The sequence below is a fragment of the Montipora capricornis genome, chromosome 9 (genome assembly GCF_036669925.1).
Source record: "Montipora capricornis isolate CH-2021 chromosome 9, ASM3666992v2, whole genome shotgun sequence".
Taxonomy (NCBI): Eukaryota; Metazoa; Cnidaria; class Anthozoa; order Scleractinia; family Acroporidae; genus Montipora; species Montipora capricornis.
In genome coordinates this window covers 13,968,033-13,986,124 of record NC_090891.1, presented here as the reverse complement: position 1 = coordinate 13,986,124, position 18,092 = coordinate 13,968,033, and the positions used below count along the sequence as shown (strand labels likewise).

Here is an 18,092-nt window from a genome sequence, read left to right as displayed (position 1 = left end):
CGCACCGGCATCACGGGTTCAAACCCCGTTGAAGTCCTGAATTTTTGAGGCTTCTCTACGCAATTGCTAAAATTGCGTTCATAACTGTGAGGATCACAGCTTCACTTGATCAAAGATGTACGCTTTAAACTTGCCGGAGCAGACCTGTAGACCTGTGGCCGGGGTATGGCCACTCCACCATGTTTCAACTGTATTGTGAAACGGTGGTGCGAGTCTGTGGAAAAAGCAAGAGCCATTGAAGAAATTGACAACTTTTTATGTCATTTTTTCATCAAAGTCAGTTTTCCCCGCCTGGAATTTTACTTGGAAACGAGATCATCGTTTCTATCTCTGTGGACATATATAATGGAGAATTTCCCGATATTCACTTTGTTTTTCCCTACATGTAATGCAAGTGTTTGAAATAAAATCACGACGCTTTGCTCGACGACTGATTGACAAGTTTTCGTTTTTAACGGTCACTTCGCTGAAAAGTCATGTAAATAGTTTTGTCACGCGAGGAAGCAAGTTATAAGTTAATTTTTAAGCGTTACGTTTCTTCTTTTTTCCCGACTGAATTGAATATAATCTATTATCGGAAGATGAGTGTGTAGCATCACAGGGCGGATCTAGGGGAAGGGTGCAGGGGGTGTGCAACACCCCCCTCCCTCCCCTCCTTGAGATGGTCTAATACAACGGTATTCTGCAAAAAAATAAAAATAGAAATAAAACGTCATCAGCCGCTAGGCCATTCCATTCCTGTTGCACCACAGAGTTTCATTCTGGCATACACGGAGGGGTGGAAATTAATTTTGAATCTTTCTAATTGCGTTCGATCTAAGGAGAACGCGTCCTGATTTTGTCAGATTGGGTGATTGTGTGGTCTTGCCAAAAGGATCGAGATTTTTTTTCCGCAAGAACACCAAGAAGCCCGCCCGAAAATTCTTCAGTTGTTTGTAGGGGCACCATCGCGTGGATTATCGCACGCGTATTGATCTCGATCTGATGACAGGCTTGTTTTTCGATCACATGCTTAGTTCCCTACGGAAATACAGGATAAGCGACTGTCGAACGCACTTCAATCATCCGAGATTACTACTAGCTTAAAGATGGAAAGTGAAATAAGTTCGCGCCATGCAACTCCATCTACATCTGTTCAATCAAATTAAAGACTCGTCCACTCACAGGCAGCCCAAGCTCGGTATACGATTTAAAGAATTTGTATGGAAAATTAACTTCAAGCTTATGAACGCTAAAATAAGCTGTAAATGTAGAAATAACTTCGCTTACCTCTACGTACAGTTGTCCTCGCTCTTTCTGTGCAATCGGAGGGCAAACTGTGTCCGTTTTAGCCGAGTTTGTGGCTTTCGAATTTTTACGATGTCGTTAGTGGTCATTTCCCTCATAAAGAGAAGAAAGGCGATCTCGTCCCAAGAATTGCCCTCACATCACAAAGCAACGGTCCGAATCGCCATAAAAACACCACAGACTTAGGGCCAGATAAATTTCGTATCACATCAACTCCACATTGGGACCACACAGCGATTTTTGGCGGATAAATTCCAAATAATGTTCGGCTTTCTATAATCTTCCCATGCATTCAGCTAGATGTGTGGCTACGGCCGTTATAGCTTGATGGCGACTGTATTACATTCTGCACTCTCATTGGCCAAGCGTTTCAAATTGTCCAATGAGAGTCCAGAATGTAATACGATCGCTCTCAAGCTATAACGGCCGTAGCCACACATCTTGCTGAACGCATGGGAAGATTGTAAAGCCGAACATTATTTGGAATTTATCCGCCAAAAATCGTTGTGTGGTCCCAGAGTGGAGTTGATGTGATAGAAAGTTATCTGGCCTTAAGGCTGTGGTGTTTTTACGGCGATTCGGACCGTTGCTTTGTGATGCAAGAGCAATTTGTGGGACGAGGTCGCCGGGAGTCACCAGCCTTTCTTCTCTTCAAGAGGGGAGATGAGAACGAACGACATCGTAAAAACTCGAAGTCACAAACCCGGCTAAAACGGACACAGTTTGCCCTTCGATTGCACAGAAAGACGAGGACAACTGTACGTAGAAGTGAGCGAAGTTTATTTCTACATTTACAGGCTATTGTAGCATTTATAAGCTCAAAGTAATTTTCCCAATACAAATTCTATAAATCGTATACCGAGCTTGGGCTACCTGTGGTCCACTTCATGAAAGAGCTAAAAACGCAAAGTTTCGTTTCTTGGCGTCAAGTCTGCACTCCAAAAGGTGGGTACCATCTTTGCAATCGCGCCAAATGTTATAAATGACAATGCAAAAACCCGTTTCGTAACAATAACCGACTTGAAGGTGCAGTAACATCTGCTCTTGATGCGAGGAGGCCGAATTTCAAACAGCCGGACAGGTGGGGCAGAAAGCTTTTCATAGTCGCTTTCCGCGGGATATTGAATTTTCTTTAAGTAATATTGCAATTTTCGACAACCCAAGGAAAAAAACAAGGGAAACAGAAAAACCCACAAACACAAAGTCAACAACACGGGTTCTTATCGAGGTCACCCATCAAGCAACTCCAGCCAACAGGTCTTGAATTCAATGAGAAGCACCAGAACGTGGCTAATTGCCATATGAGACTACATAGAAATGATGAGCGACCGGTTTTTTTACGCGTGGGTGCCGGTGCTTTCCACGGAAAAAGAAACGAGGGATACCATGGGGGATTTTTTTCATGATTCCCCGGGAATGATGTCCACTCCATGTAAAGAATAGCTTTGGGCACCGAAGTGTTTTTGAATCGAGTGGTTTGCTCAGAAAAGAGGCTAGGAAAAGACCTGCAAGCCTATGAGACATTTTTATCTATGCTTTAAAAAGGCTTTTGTCATTTTATTACGGATGGAGTTCCTCAGTGAAACAATGAAAATAAAATCAAATATTTGCAGCATACAGTGTCAGTGATGACATTTCACTCACTCGCTATGGCTGGTCATGGGATCATTTCGAAACGACTCAGCTAAATAAGTATTCAAAGACTGGGTTAATATGAACATAAGGACGTACAAAGCTTAAAACGAAAAAGGCGGTATTTTTGTACAAAAAGTATCACAGTCGTCGAGCTGGCGAGAGCAATGCCTACTCCTCTCTTAATCCAGTGGTTCTGTGGTTTGTCAGTGGGTAACATTACTGGCATCACATAGTTGGTTGAATGACCAGTAGTGGATAGAGTTCCTCGGCGCTCACTGGTCTTGTAAACCGGACACTTGTACTCTTGATTATTTTTAAACTCCAAAATTTTGCCTGTAAAAGGAAAAAAAAATCTCAGTGGCCCGCTAATGGACAACGAAATAAATCTTACTAAATACACAAATCGAACGAAATATTCAAAATGCGATCGCTTTAGACGATCGACCCTTCTGAGTTTATTTTCAATTTGTAACGATGTAAGCCACTGTTGTAAGCCAAAGAGATTGATGATTCCAACTTGTGACAGTTACGTGCAGAAGCGAAGATTAATACACGTTAGTATAATTACAAAGGCGTTTATTGAAAATTCTCTGCGCTGATTGGTTGCACTTGGGAATTTTTACACGATAATCCCTTTAGCGCTTTTTTTTCAAAATGGCCGCAAGCCGTTTTGTCTAGGTGACAGACGAAGAAATTAATTGTTTGAAAGAAAAAGCATCTTTTTTCAAATAATCACCTTTAGTATATACTCGCTCAGTCATCTTCGTGTTTCAAGCAATATGATTGGTTCGCTATCACAGAGTAATTGAACATTATTCACTCCCTAATGCGTTATCCAAAGAAAACAAAATGGCTGGCGTAAACTCGCGTTTCGCCAGCATTTCTGAATCGGAAATATCGAGTATACAAGATCATACTATGCTACAGAATACAAAGAGGGCCACAAAATTTTGCCTGAAAGTTTTCAAAGGTAATAGACGACTTCATACTTTTGCCAACCACTGTTTGACTTCGTTTTCCCAGATAATTCTTGCTAAAAATTAAACAATCTTCACTTTCACTCGGACTAAGTCTATTTTGTAGGGTGGTTTGCCCAGCAAAATGAATTTGTTCTGAAATCGAAGAATTAAAACAATGTTTAAGAAAGTTTATTTTGCCTTGAACGAGGCATCACGGTCTAAATCGAATGAAAACAAAAGAATATCTAAATGGCGGCCATTTTGGAATAAGGTGTATATTAATTAGCTTTACAACAAAGCAACGCTCACCTCAATTAGAGCGAGCCGTCATTTAAGACCTTTTCATGTGGATCCTTCAAAACTGCACTTTCAATTTCCATTTCAAATGAACTTCTCATTTGATCGAATGGTAAAAATGTTTTAACAAGCAAACTTTCGATTTACATTGCTGATTTGAACAGTGTTAAATGACCATTTTGCTAGTTTATGACGAGGATTTTAACGAAAGTTATTTAGATTTGCCATGTTTGAAGCTTCTGTAAACACTTTCGCGCATTGCATGCTTTGCACCTCTGCATATGATGTTGAGATCACTTTGTGTGTATATATTATACTAAAATAATTGTTCTTGTCAGTCGCAGTGAATAGTGGCAGAATATTTAATTCGCCGCAATATTCTGGCACTATTCACTTTGATTTCAAAGAATAATTGTTAAATGTGCCCAACACAGGGCAATGAGGCTCTGCATGGTTGGTACTTCAATGACAATAGGTGACGTCAACGATATCTCCCCTGTTATTCACCTTCGGTTCGGTGAATAAAAACCTCGACTTGGGCTCGGTTTTATTCACCAATATTCACCTCGCCTTCGGCGAATAATGCAATATTTTCTTAAGGTGTCTTTCGTCTCCTCACCCTAGAAGAAACGAGGCAAGAAAGACCCTGGATCACTCTGGTCGTGTGCCTCAATGTCAAAACAAAACCAGTAAGAAAGGGACTCCTTTTCCAGGATTTCTGTTGCTGATTCACAGCGATACTAAAAATCTCAACCCTAAACAAATCAAATTCAGATGCAATTTACTTGAGAAGATGTAATACTGGAATATTCTGTCAAAGGATATGAAAATGGATTTTCTCATTATACTTTCAGCTTGTATATAAACAAAAGGAAAAGATACGCTGTTCCCGTTTCAGCTGTTTATCTTAGGCAGCCTAAAATTCGGATAGCAAGTGAATTCACGCAAAATTTTGGATTGGCTAAGAGACACACTGATTTTAAATGGGAAAACTGTCTGTGTAGACGATGACTTTAAGGAGGGATATGAGAGTTCTCCTGATTAAAAAGATATCGTCGAAGGGAAACAAACAAACAAAAAAAAGATTCATTCACGCAATTATTATAGAATGATCTTCATCTTCAACCACGTCGTACCCAAGCGAATGCGGACGACAAGCGCATCACGCAATCCTACAAAATAGAACTGAACTTGCGTTTTAAAGCATGTGCACCACGGATGCATCTCCACTACAACGCAAACATAAGCGAAAGAAACAACATGCAAAGGGAAAATGCAGACTTATCTGCGGTTTTTGGAGATCTGCGTAACAGGTGACTAAAATTCGCGTATGAATGATTTTCATGGGACAAAAGCAAGCGACATTTAAAGAGTAAAGGGAAGATTCTGGAAACAGCATTGCAAGTCTGCTGGTTAAACAAGTGTTGCGCCTGGGTTTCAAGGGTGACAAAAATTTGAAAACGTTGCCTTGTCTTCTTGACTGTTCATATTTCCCATATGGGCTAAACTTCAGAATACCCGGCCACGATTGCGTGACATTAAATGCATGCTCCCGCAGTCCCGAAGTCGATGAAAGTTTGAGCTGGTAATCTGTGGCTCCCGCAGTCCCGCAGTGGAAAAAAGATGAATAAGAAATGGGGATAAAACTACTGCTCCCGCAGTCCCGCAGTGGAAAAAGATGAATATGAAATGGGGATAAAACCACTGCTCCCGCAGTCCCGCAGTGGAAAAAGGATGAATATGAAATGGGGATAAAACCACTGCTCCCGCAGTCCCGCACTCCCGCAGTGGAAAAAGGATGTAAAATCAGTTTTAGCTTTCAATTTACGGTTTGGTTAACTACACTTTTTATGAGATCGTCTGACATTAAATGCATGCTCCTAAGAAGACGTTTTATGAGATCGTCTGAAGAATATAGCACTCGTTTACTGATTAAGCCTAAGCGCTTGTTTCAGTGATTAAGTCGAAGCACTCGTTTAAAATATTAGCTTTCAATTTGCGGTTTGGTTAACTACACTTTTTATGAGATCGTCTGAAGATTATAGCACTCGTTTGCTGATTAAGCCTAAGCGCTTGTTTCAGTGATTAGGTCAAAGTACTCTTTTAACATTGTACCTTTCAATTTGCGATTTGGTTAACCACACTCTTTATGAGATCGGCTGAAGAATATAGCACTCGTTTACTGATTAAGCCTAAGCGCTTGTTTTAGTGATTTGATCGAAGCACTCTTTTAATTAACAGTTTAGCTTTCAATTTGCGGTTTGGTTAACTACACTTTTTATGAGATCGTCTGAAGAATATAGCACTCGTTTACTGATTAAGCCTAAGCGCTTGTTGCAGTGATTAGGTCGAAGCACTCCTTTAATTAACATTTTAGCTTTCAATTTGCGATTTGGTTAACCACACTTTTTATGAGATCGTCTGAAGTATATAGCACTCGTTTACTGATTAAGCCTAAGCGCTTGTTTCAGTGATTAGGTCGAAGCACTCTTTCAAAAATTTTAGCTGTCAATTTGCGGTTAGCTTAATCACACTTTTTATGAGAGTGCGGGAGCAGCAGTTTTACCCATTCATATTCATCCTTTTTCCACTGCGGGAGTGCGGGACTGCGGGAGCAGTAGTTTTACCCCCATTTCATATACTTGCTTTTTCCACTGGGGGAGTGGGGGAGTGCGGGACTGCGGGAGCAGTAGTTTTATTCCCATTTCATATACTTGCTTTTTCCACTGGGGGAGTGCGGGACTGCGGGAGCAGTAGTTTTACCCCCATTTCATATACTTGCTTTTTCCACTGGGGGAGTGCGGGACTGCGGAGCAGTAGTTTTATTCCCATTTCATATACTTGCTTTTTCCACTGGGGGAGTGCGGGACTGCGGGAGCAGTAGTTTTACCCCCATTTCATATACTTGCTTTTTCCACTGGGGAGTGCGGGACTGCGGGAGCAGTAGTTTTATTCCCATTTCATATTCATCCTTTTTCCACTGCGGAGTAGTTTTATCTCCATTTCATATTCATCCTTTTCCCACTGTGGGAGTGCGGGAGCCATAGATTACCAGGCCAAACTTTCATCGACTTCGGGACTGCAGGAGCAAGCGTTCAATGTCACGCAATCGTGGCCGGGTATTCTGAAGTTGCTCCGTTCTACCGGCCAAAGACGACGACTGCAGGACGTTACTCCAAAATACAAGATCGTATGGTTGCGAATCGAAATTGTCTAGAACTTAACTAATCTGGCAATATATACCAAGAGTAAAACTTGCTGGGACATAACTGAAAATTCTGCGTCAAGAGCCCACGTCCTCCACAGAACTTCAAATTTCCCGTCGTTGTTCACAAGAAGACGGAAAAGGAATTTAGCAACACCAAAAAGGCCAAGCACAGAGCCACTTCCCTTTCCTAATTTGTCGTTCAGTAAGACGTAGCCATCGTCATTACTCAATGTTCGTCGACTGCGAGAGTACTAGTTACAAACTCACATAATATTCAAAGATCCTCAGAGCATTTGTTTACTGTTTAATTCTCCAAGACTGCGGAACTGCTAAAAAAATTGGTTTTATCAACGGAGTTGACCACATAAATTGACCACCGTAGAGGGATTCTAAAAGCTGACGTTTCGAGAGCTAGCCCTTCATCAGAGCCAATCGAGGTATTATGGGTTGTGTGTAGTTTTTGTAGTGGAGTAGGAGCTACACTATTGGTGGTAGCATGGCCACGTGAAAAATAGGAAAACATTAGTTAAATGAAAAGCGTTCGTTAATACCGTGCATGGGGATTAAGGGTGCCGATTTGGAAGATGAATTTTTCTTCCAGATTCTTGCGGCTTTCCGTCGCATCTTGATGTTGGGAAAGGCCGCAGATATTCATGTGTTGTTTGGAGTGGTTAGGGAGATTAAAATGACGAGCGACTGGCTTAGATGCATCCTTGTCATTCTTCTCAACATCGCGAAGGTGTTCGCGGAATCGGTCGCCCAGTCGTCTACCTGTCTCGCCAACGTACAGGTTATGCAATAATTGACATTTGCGGAGGTACATGTGAAACGATCGGTGATCTTAACAGATCGGTTAGGTCCCGATATCTTGCTAGTGTTAACAATGAAAAGACAAGTTTTGCATCGTGAGCGCGCGCATTTGAAAGTGCCGGGTTGCTCGTTAGTTTTGAGTGCGCTTCTAACTAAAAAGTTGCCTACGTTTTTGTCGCGTTTGAATGAAATTAGTGGAGGTTGCGAAAAGATTCTAACAGTCTCGGGATCATTTTGGAGTAATTCAAAGTAATTAAGAAGTATGCTTTGGAATGCGTGATTATGAGGATGGAAAGTGAGGGAGAATGGAACTCTGTCATTCTTATCCTTTTGTGACGTTTGTAGTACTGACTGTCGATGAAATTGTTGGGCGCGATGATGGCTCGCTTTGACCACAGAGAAAGAATAGCCACGTTTTTCGAAGAACTGGCACACCGCCTCTAATTTGCTGGAAAAATCGGAGTCATCATTACATAGACGTCGAAGTCTAAGAAACTGAGAATAAGGAATGGAGTTCTTGACATTTGTTGGATGTAATGGATGTGACAACAAATAACTGTGAAAATCTGTAGGTTTGTAGTGCACACTGGTACACAAACCGTAGCCACTGATAGAAACTTTGATATCTAGGAAAGCCAATGAAGTTTCCGAAATTTCCCACGTATATTTAAAGAGCCGGATGAAAGGAATTAGCGGAGGCTATAAATTGAAGGAGTTCTTCTCTGCTGGATGAAATCGCGCCGATGCAGTCGTCAATGTAGCTGCCGTAGAGTTCAGGTTTGGGGCCGTTGTACTGATTAAAAAATTGGTGTTCAACATATCCTACAAAAAGATTGGCCTAGCTAGGTCCCATTCTTGTGGCCTAAAGGCAAATAAAAAAACGTCACAAAAGGATAAGAATGACAGCATATCATTCACCCTCACTTTCCATCCTCATAATCACGCAGTCAAAAGTATCATTCTTAATAACTTTAAATTACTCCAAAATGATCCCGAGACTGGTAGAATCTTCTCGCAACCTCCACTAGGACCTTGGCGATCGGTTAAGATCACCGATCGTTTCACATGTACCTCCGCAAAAGTCAATTATTGCATAACCTGTACGTTATGCAATAAATTATGCAATAAATTATACACTGGCGAGACAGGTAGACGACTAGGCGACCGACTCCGCGAACACCTTCGCGATGTTGAGAAGAATGACAAGGATACATCTAAGCCAGTCGCTCGTCATTTTAATTTCCCTAACCACTCCAAACAACACATGGCTATCTACGGCCTTTCCCTACATCAAGGTACGACGGAAAGCCGCAAGAATCTGGAAGAAAAATTCATCTTCCAAATCGGCACCCTTTATCCCCACGGTATTAACGAACGCTTTTCATTTAACTAATGTCCTCCTATTTTTCACGTTGCCATGTCACCACCAATAGCGTAGCTCTCCTACTCCAACTACACACAACCCATAATACCTCGATTCGCTCTGAGGAAGGGCTAACGCTCGAAACGTCAGCTTTCAGATTCCTAGTACTGTGATCAATTTACATTATCAACTCCGTTGATATAACCAAATCTTTGTGTACTACTTCCCACCGACACAGCACCACAGTTTCTTTAGAAACTACCCCCCTTTATGCGGAAGTGCTAGTTAGATACCTACAAAGGATTCAGGACTGGGAAAGCACTAGTAAGGGCCCGCTCTAAAGTTCTCAACATTTGCTTCAACATCTTTTCGATTTTGTTGAACGATGTTGATTGCTGGGGTGGGCAAACGGTTTCAACACGCCATGCAACATTTGATTTACACAGCTAACGAGAGGCCTTGTATTCAGTCCCAAGTTGCAGCCGCGGTTGTTACTGTGGATACGGACATGATGCGTCATTGAGAGACCGATTAGTGTGCACGCTCATACTCAACAATGTTGAAAGAGGGCGGCAAACGGCTTCAACTTCATTAAACATTCGCGAATACAAAACTGAGAAATGTTGAATGGTTGTTGAAGTAAAGTCTAAAAACTCATTCAAACGGTTTCAACATCACTGTTCAACAAAATTGAACGGTTGTTGAAGCAAGAGTTGAACCCGTTTACCAGGGCCCTAATATAACCATTTATCACATACGGGACAAATTACTGAATGCTGTTTGGTTGAGACGAAGGGAATTTTTTTTTCTCAATCGCGAGGACACTGTTGGTTATTAAGAGGCCTTTTTCTGATCAAGCAAAATTACATGTACAAGAAAACGTTCTTCCAGATTTTTACTCCGATTAAACTGCTTTCTACATATAAAACACATTTTATGCGCTATTTCTGTTGTCAGCAACGATTTATTGAATCGAACTCTAAAAATAATAGCGTGCTAAGTTGATTGTCATTTGTTGCCGCATTCAATAATTTTTCCTTAAATAATTTATGTGATCGCAAATAGACCACTTTCGATATATTAAAATTCAGTCCAAAACAAAAGGCATCATCTCGAGGCTCTGGGGAATAAACTCATACAAATCCTTATTTATATTTATTCCCCAGAGCCTTGAGATGATGTATTTTGCTTAGGACTGAATTTTAATATATCGAAATTGGTCTAATGCCCCCCATGTAATCGCGAATTTTGGGAAAACTTTGCAAAGTGAAATTAATCCTTTACTGCCCTCGGGCCCATGCGATTACATATACTTAGCATTCAAAATTTCTGGACTGCGGAAGTGCCAGACTAGGGGGTCACTTGCTCCTTTCGGACTTAAAGTGCTACTATGATCAAAAAACAATTTTTATTTTTCTTTGGATTTCAAAACTATGTTAACTAAACAGTAACTGATCAAAATTTGAAGCCTTGATTTCAAAAAGACACCCGTTTATTTTAACTGGAATTTTCCTGTTTAATGGTCCGGCATTACTAACTTTAAGGAGAAAATGACGTCAAAGACTCAATAGTTTAAGAATGCAATGCGCATGTACGCGGCTGAATTAATATGCAGCACGGGAGTTTCGGGCTTTTAGACTCTTCAAACTCGTGTTTTGCATATATAATAAGCTGCGTTTACACGCTGAAATTTTAAGCTAGTGAGTAAATGACGTCACTTTTCCCTTGATGCAACCCTCTCAAGTCCAATCGGTCAGTTTGGAACGTGAGTAATGGCGGAACGTGAAATCCAGAACTTACACTTAAAGTAAACAGCCTTTGGATAAAAATCAAAGCTTAAAATTTTGACAGTCAAGTGTTGAGCAATCACACTTTAAAAATCTGAAGAAAAAAAAGGAAGTGATTTTTTTGATCATAGTAGCAGTTTAAGCACTTAATCATCATATGCATCCACCGCGCAGTGCAGAGAAAACTGTTTCTATACCCATATTCAACATCCCTCGACCGCCTGAGCAAAGGAACGTGGGATAGAAAGCAATTAGAGCGGCCTTTTGCGAAATTTCTGACGTCACTTATTGGCTGCCTGGCTCTTCAAGAACTGAATTGTATAAACGTTTAATTACGCAAATTGTGAATTTAAATTGATTTCAATAAAGATTGATTGCTTGATTGAGTGATCGAATTATGCAAGTCAGAAAATCGTTTAAACTTAAACAAGTCGAAAAATCACTCCAAGCCAAGATATTTGAGTACTTGAGTTCTCCGAGAAGGACGTTTGCGTATTACACCACCTTTTTTCCTTTATTTAACTGTCACGACGCATATTAACTATCTATGTTCAGAGAATTTTTGTCACCAGACAAATCGAGTTTCTTATTTCGTTCGCTTTTGCTCGAAAACTTTGTTTCAGGATGAAAAGTATTAAATCTGGCAGACACACTTTTGACGGCTCCTAAACAATGGCAAATTACATCTGGAAGTTGTCGATCCGCTCACAATAGAACGTTTTCAACCAACCTCTAGGGACACCAATAATAAAAGAGAAATGTATGACTTCTGGTGGACGAACAAAAGAAGGTAATAAGAGATCTTTTGTTTTCCTCCACCAACATGGCGGCGATGACTTCACGTGAAAAACTCCTATTCTGTGGTGTGATGAAAACGAGTTGAAAAAGCTGAAAGAAAATCCTTCAGGCCTCCACATAAATGTCTCGCCAATACCCACTAACCATTGGTGTTTTCTAGTTAGATGTATGCATTACACCCCACCTGGCTTGACCCAAATTACTGGCATAGTGTCATGTAGGATCTTTGGTAACGATTCACCGATCAAGCCTCTGAAAAAAGAGAAATTACAGCCTTTCGTCAACCACCATTTTACAGTTTCTAAATGTGAAACATAATCACCAGGACCCACAACAAGTTGCAAAATTGTTGAGACACTTTCATTAAAAAAACACCTTTTCTAGCTTCCAATACTCGCCGTATCTGGAATTTAAACCTTTCCCACTTCCCCTCCCCTCTCCCCCTTTCAATGTTGACTGTTTAAGTTTTCAACAATTTTTTGTCTTGCTAGCAACACTGATAAGAGGTGGGGGGGGGGGGGGGAAGGGGGAAGGGGGCTGCAGCGTGAGAGATAATAGGTACATTGATTGATAACGCCCCAAGAAGGTGAAGTGTCTCCACTATTTTTGCAACTTGTTGCAGTTGTTCAAAACGCTACCCACTGAATAAATCACTATCCATTGGATAGCGAGTTATCCGGCGGATAGCGCTATCCATCTTTTGAACAACTGGGGCCAGATCCCTACCTTTTACGGTCCCACCGTGCGCCCTCCAAAAACAAGCCGTGCACGTACACTCCATCGTCGGGTGGATTGTTTTCAGTATCTCCAGACCGAACCTATAGAACAAAAAGGAAATGTTGCAATTGGCCGTTGCATACCAATCAGGAACATAATTTATTATGAGATAACTATTTTCTGAACATTAAATATGAGAATTAAAGCAACCGTAAGTATGTAAAAACCAAATCCTGCGATTTGGAGGATCTCACCTCAAACTCAAACCCCAGTAAATCGATTGGTATCGTGTATTTCCTGGCATAATTTTGCTTTGCTCCGGTTAAGAAAGCCTACAAGCAAACCATTTCCAATTTTAGTAACAATCGTTTGTTGTACTGAAGAGAGGAAAAGAAATTGATTCAATACCTGCGTGAAGAAAAATCCCGAAATCCAAAAAACAACTGGTTTCCCTTTGTCAAACCAGTCCTGGGAAGCAAAAAATTAATGAGAAATGAGAATGACCAAGTATCCTACAAAAAGCACCAAGTACCCTACAAAATGCGTCCTTGAGTACAATTGAAGTAACGAAACAAAAGAAAAGAAGAGCACTGCATTGTCATTAAATTGGACAATAATGAACTAAACTGAACGGCTCACCTGCAAAAACTTAAGTCTTGCAATAAAATCACTTATGTAGCTACCAAGAGGTTTGAGAGAAGGATATGATCTCTTCATCCACATTTCTGGTACCTAGAAGATACGAGAAATAAGAGTGAAAATAACGTATTGGACGACCTCTTCCGGTAATTTCTAAGCTAACCATCTTCACTTTTTCCGCACTCCAAATAAGGAAAGGTATAAATATTGGAAATCGTATGAACACGAGTGCATTTCGTGATTTATGAGAACGAGTGATGTTCGGAAGGTTCCCAAAAGTCTACTACAATCAGACAGGCGATATTCTGTCGAGTTTATAATAAGTACGGATAATCAATGGAAACCTGGCTCCATTTCCACTTTAAGTTGCTCTCAACCGTCATAATGTGATGATCATTCACGATCAGAGTCATTATAACCACAGTTCGTATATTTCAATCATTGATTCGCCTGGTGCACGATACAGTACGAAAGTGAAACAGTACAGCTCCCAGATGACTTGATAGCTCATAAGGTGGAGCAAATGCAGCGCAATCGCACTGACATGGGTTCGAGTCCCATTTAAGGCTAAGGCTGGATATTTTTCAAGCTTCTTCGCAACTGCTCAAGTTGCTTTCAACTGAGATGATTACTCTCGCTTCGAGTCAAACTAGGGTTAAGTTGATCATTGCTTCGACTTAGATACCTTTCCCACCAATAAATTGCCAGCTAACGCTTCCAGGTCAGACGACATAACAACCAATCCTCTGATTGCTTTCTGAAGATTTTGTAGACTTGCTCTGATTATTGACATCAGTCTAATAAGGGAACGAAATCAATGGGTACATTAACCAGTTCAAAATAGGTGCCACGCACCAGAAACTGATAGAAACAAGAGTCCAAACACTAACTTGTTGAATCTCTCCATCTCTTGCACCAGCACAGTGTTCATACTTTCTTCATATTTCACAGGGTATTTGTGCAGGGCCACTTCTAAGTCAAAATTATTTGGGAGCTATTTGAAAAAAACGATCATCAGTCATAACAAGAGGCCTTAGCTCACCAACCACCAGGTCAGATTTCTCCAACTAAGGTGTTTCTAATGGTAATAGTCATGGATTTATATGCCGCACATATTTATTAAAGTGCCCCTAACCCAAAAAATTTTTTTTGCTAAAATGAATCTTTGCACCTGTTCGAAACGCATTGCGGCCATTTTTTCATTTTTCTAACAAATCCTGGCATTTTATAGGCTTCGAAAGTTGTGAAAATCCAAGCATCTTTTGTTCACGACCGAGTCAGAAGGGGAGTGGGTCTATTCCTGATTTGACGTCACAATCTACTTTGCATGCATTTTTACAAAGAGTTAATGCAATGTAAATCAGTTTGTGACGTCAAATCAGGAATAGACCCACTCCCCTTCTGACTCGGTCGTGAACAAAAGATGCTTGGATTTTCGCAACTTTCGAAGCCTATAAAATGCCAGGATTTGTTAGGAAAATGAAAAAATGGCCGCAATGCGTTTCCAGCAGTTGCAAAGATTCATTTTAGCGAAAAAAATATTTTGGGGTTAGGTGCACTTTAAGTCTCATGGGGGTGACTGTAAAGGCGCCTGTGGCAGCCGCTATCAGTCCATATTTGATCTCACCCATCCACCCACCCAGCAAACCCACGCATGAATGTGAAAGACGGACATACCAAAGACACCGGGGGTCTCTATAGTTGACGCGCAAGTTGAAATCCAAAAGGCTGTGTTCAGTTGCTTCCGCTTGTGCCAAGAGAGCTAGGTTTGGGATCCCAAGAGAAACCCCTCAAGGTCTAACTCATTTCATGAGAAAATTGTGCTTAACCCCCAAAATATTAATTGGTTTAATTACATAGGTGACGATTGAAAATTCTTTGCGCTGATTGATTGCTATTAAGGAGATTGTTACACGATAATCATCTAAATGGTTTGTCAAAATGGTCGCAAGCCGTTTTATCGAAGATGACAGACGAAGAAATTGTTTCAAAGAAAATGCATATTTGTCAAGTAATCACCTATGTTTTTATACTAAAACAATTATTCGCCTCGCCTTCGGCGAATAATTGTTAAATAATGATACAACACAATACAACGAAATCTCAAATTAAAAATGTTAACTTACGCATGAAAAAAGTACAGAGAAAATGAAATCAAAGTTAGGGAAATGGTGGATAAATGTGCTATAAAAACCCTATGCATGAGCGGTTGCTTAACTATCGAAAGTTCCGGATCCAACAAGAGGAGCATGTGACCGACATTTTTGCATTACCACCTTACTGAAAGAGCAGTTTGAGTTGGTTTGAGTTTGTAACTGCCAGTAAGGAACGATTCATTTATCAAAGATAATAAACATAAAGCGTAAATTTGTAAAATACCTTTGACAAAATGTCCTTGGCTATCTCCAGCAAAGTGTCATCAGTCTTCTTTCCACCCCCTCCTCCGCCACTTTGCGATTGCGTCAAAAGGACCGAGTCAAATAGCTATCAAAGCAGAGACGATAAGCTTCGCAAAAGGTACAATCCTGGTCAAAACTGATGGGACAATTCCCGCTTTTCCCCCTCCCCCCATTACAATGTTGATTTTTCACGGTCTTCGAAATCAAGATTAGTTCATCCATCGCTCGCATGTTTCAGCAGTGTCTGGGGGAAGGGGGGTGCGAAAAAGGCAGCGGAAGAAGAGCACGCGTTGCTCATATAACGATGGAAGCATCTATAGTAAATTCTCCACTTTTCGTCCAAAGTGTCCAAAAGTCTTTTGCCCCGGATTGTAGCAATAACCAATGTACCCTATAGAGAGCTTACAACGAATCATTCTATATTTTTCCGTTACTGTCTGCTTCAGTTACCTATAGAGACCTAGAACTGACGTAAAAAGAGGACAATTGATGGAAATTACTTGAACTGACTGAAGAGTGGCTAAAACGTGGCAAACGACGTTCTCAAACAGCTTAAACCTAACCTGATCGCATCCCAGAAATTGTATCACAATCTGTTTTATAATTAAAGACTAGTTTCAAAAGAATCTTTAAGGTATAATACGGATTTTGACGTTATGGACATAGCCTAACTATCAGAACCATCTGTTACCCTTGGAACCAGGTGATCTTGCACGGCGTCTAACTACGAGCCTGCCTACCTGCTTCGTCTCCTGTAGCTCTTTAGATATGTCAACATTGTCATGCATGCCAAATACCTCGGGTGTCTGGGACAGCGGCAGCTCCTAACACCAACCAAACGGTGTAAATAAACAGATAAAACAATCATCAGTTAATGGCACGACTACAGACGTCAGTGCAAAGAAGACTGAAACTGAAAATCCAGGTTCTAACAAGACTCGATCCCATGACCGTGCCATTAAGCCGTTTGAACTTTACTTAACGGCGGGTTCATATTTTATCCCGTAAGATGTTTAAGTATGATTTATTTATTCGCTTTTTCAATATATATTTTCATATCTTACGCCGTGAGAACGTAAAACAGTAAACAAAATAGCAAGATGCTGCATTGTCTGTACCTTGATAAAGTCTACGTATTGGTCATATTCACTCTTTGGAGGAGCATAATAAATGCCACTCTGTGAGAACTTGTACTTAGGATCTTGAACGATGTCAGGAGTGTAGAAATCAGCCAAGATGCTCATAAGACAGCGCCTGAAGCCAACATATGACACAAAAATCAACGATTTGAAGGATTAAAGTTAACGGTGATTATGAAAGTATCCCAGCCAACCCTTGATGAAACAAAAAAAAAGCGAACAAACAAAATGAAGGTACAAAAAAACTTTATAAACAATACTTCTGGCCGGGCTGTCGATTCTTCAATTTAACCCAAAACCACCCGCTAAGAAGACAAGGTAAAAGAATAAAGGGTGTACATAGGCTGGAACTAATTGTCCACTCGGTTTTGATTAATGCATCTCTGGGTAAAAAATTGAAAAGTATATACCTGTCATTATCATCTGTAACTCTTCCTCCATAATTACACTCTCCAGTCAGATACGTCACTGCATCAAATGGCACCTCCTCATATTCATTTATGAACATCTAACAATGAAAATATACATTTTAGAGTCTCATCTCACTATTTAGAGATAGCCACGGTGACGATCAGATGAATGCAATACCAAGTGCGCAAGTCAAAAAGACAAATAAAAACAAGAGGGTTATGAGGACAAATCTCTCCAGTTCACAATGGGTTTGACGACTCTCGCTCGCTTGAAATTACACCCATCAGAAAATGAGAGAAAAGAATGCCAGCAGTGTATCAATGATAAAGACTTTTTTGTAAAGTGACACACGACCTGACAAGGTAACTGATCAAACAATATTTGAACAGCGCAAATTAAAACCCCGTATATTAACACTTGGTGGACAAAGTTCATTTTCATTTCATAGATGAAATTAATAATATCACTAAAAAACTTTGGACGTGAATCATCCTACCTTTTCATTGTGAAAATACAAACCTGTAGCTGCCTCACGCTAATACGCAAGTCGGATTCGTTGAAACCATAAGGTATATTCCAACCCAGTGGGCCAAACTTGCGCCTTTCTTGTACCAGTGCGTGGAAAAAACACAAGCCAAATAAC

The 18,092-nt window shown here is 40.5% G+C and overlaps 1 protein-coding gene across 1 annotated transcript in view; it reads right to left on the bottom strand.

Annotated features, from left to right (window-relative positions):
• The window catches only part of LOC138015676 (dynein axonemal heavy chain 12-like), a 319,401-nt gene that overhangs the window by 19,531 nt on the left and 281,778 nt on the right, over nucleotides 1–18,092 (bottom strand). The window contains exons 80-91 of the mRNA XM_068862787.1: nucleotides 17,969–18,092; nucleotides 17,449–17,546; nucleotides 17,018–17,153; nucleotides 16,640–16,723; nucleotides 15,880–15,984; nucleotides 14,391–14,494; nucleotides 14,186–14,297; nucleotides 13,501–13,593; nucleotides 13,270–13,329; nucleotides 13,116–13,193; nucleotides 12,871–12,962; nucleotides 12,329–12,396 (exon numbers count right to left, since the gene is read on the bottom strand). The exon at nucleotides 17,969–18,092 is cut by the window's right edge and continues 14 nt beyond it. Coding sequence (XP_068718888.1) covers nucleotides 12,329–12,396; nucleotides 12,871–12,962; nucleotides 13,116–13,193; nucleotides 13,270–13,329; nucleotides 13,501–13,593; nucleotides 14,186–14,297; nucleotides 14,391–14,494; nucleotides 15,880–15,984; nucleotides 16,640–16,723; nucleotides 17,018–17,153; nucleotides 17,449–17,546; nucleotides 17,969–18,092 — 1,154 coding nt within the window. The remainder of the gene's footprint in view (nucleotides 1–12,328; nucleotides 12,397–12,870; nucleotides 12,963–13,115; nucleotides 13,194–13,269; nucleotides 13,330–13,500; nucleotides 13,594–14,185; nucleotides 14,298–14,390; nucleotides 14,495–15,879; nucleotides 15,985–16,639; nucleotides 16,724–17,017; nucleotides 17,154–17,448; nucleotides 17,547–17,968) is intronic.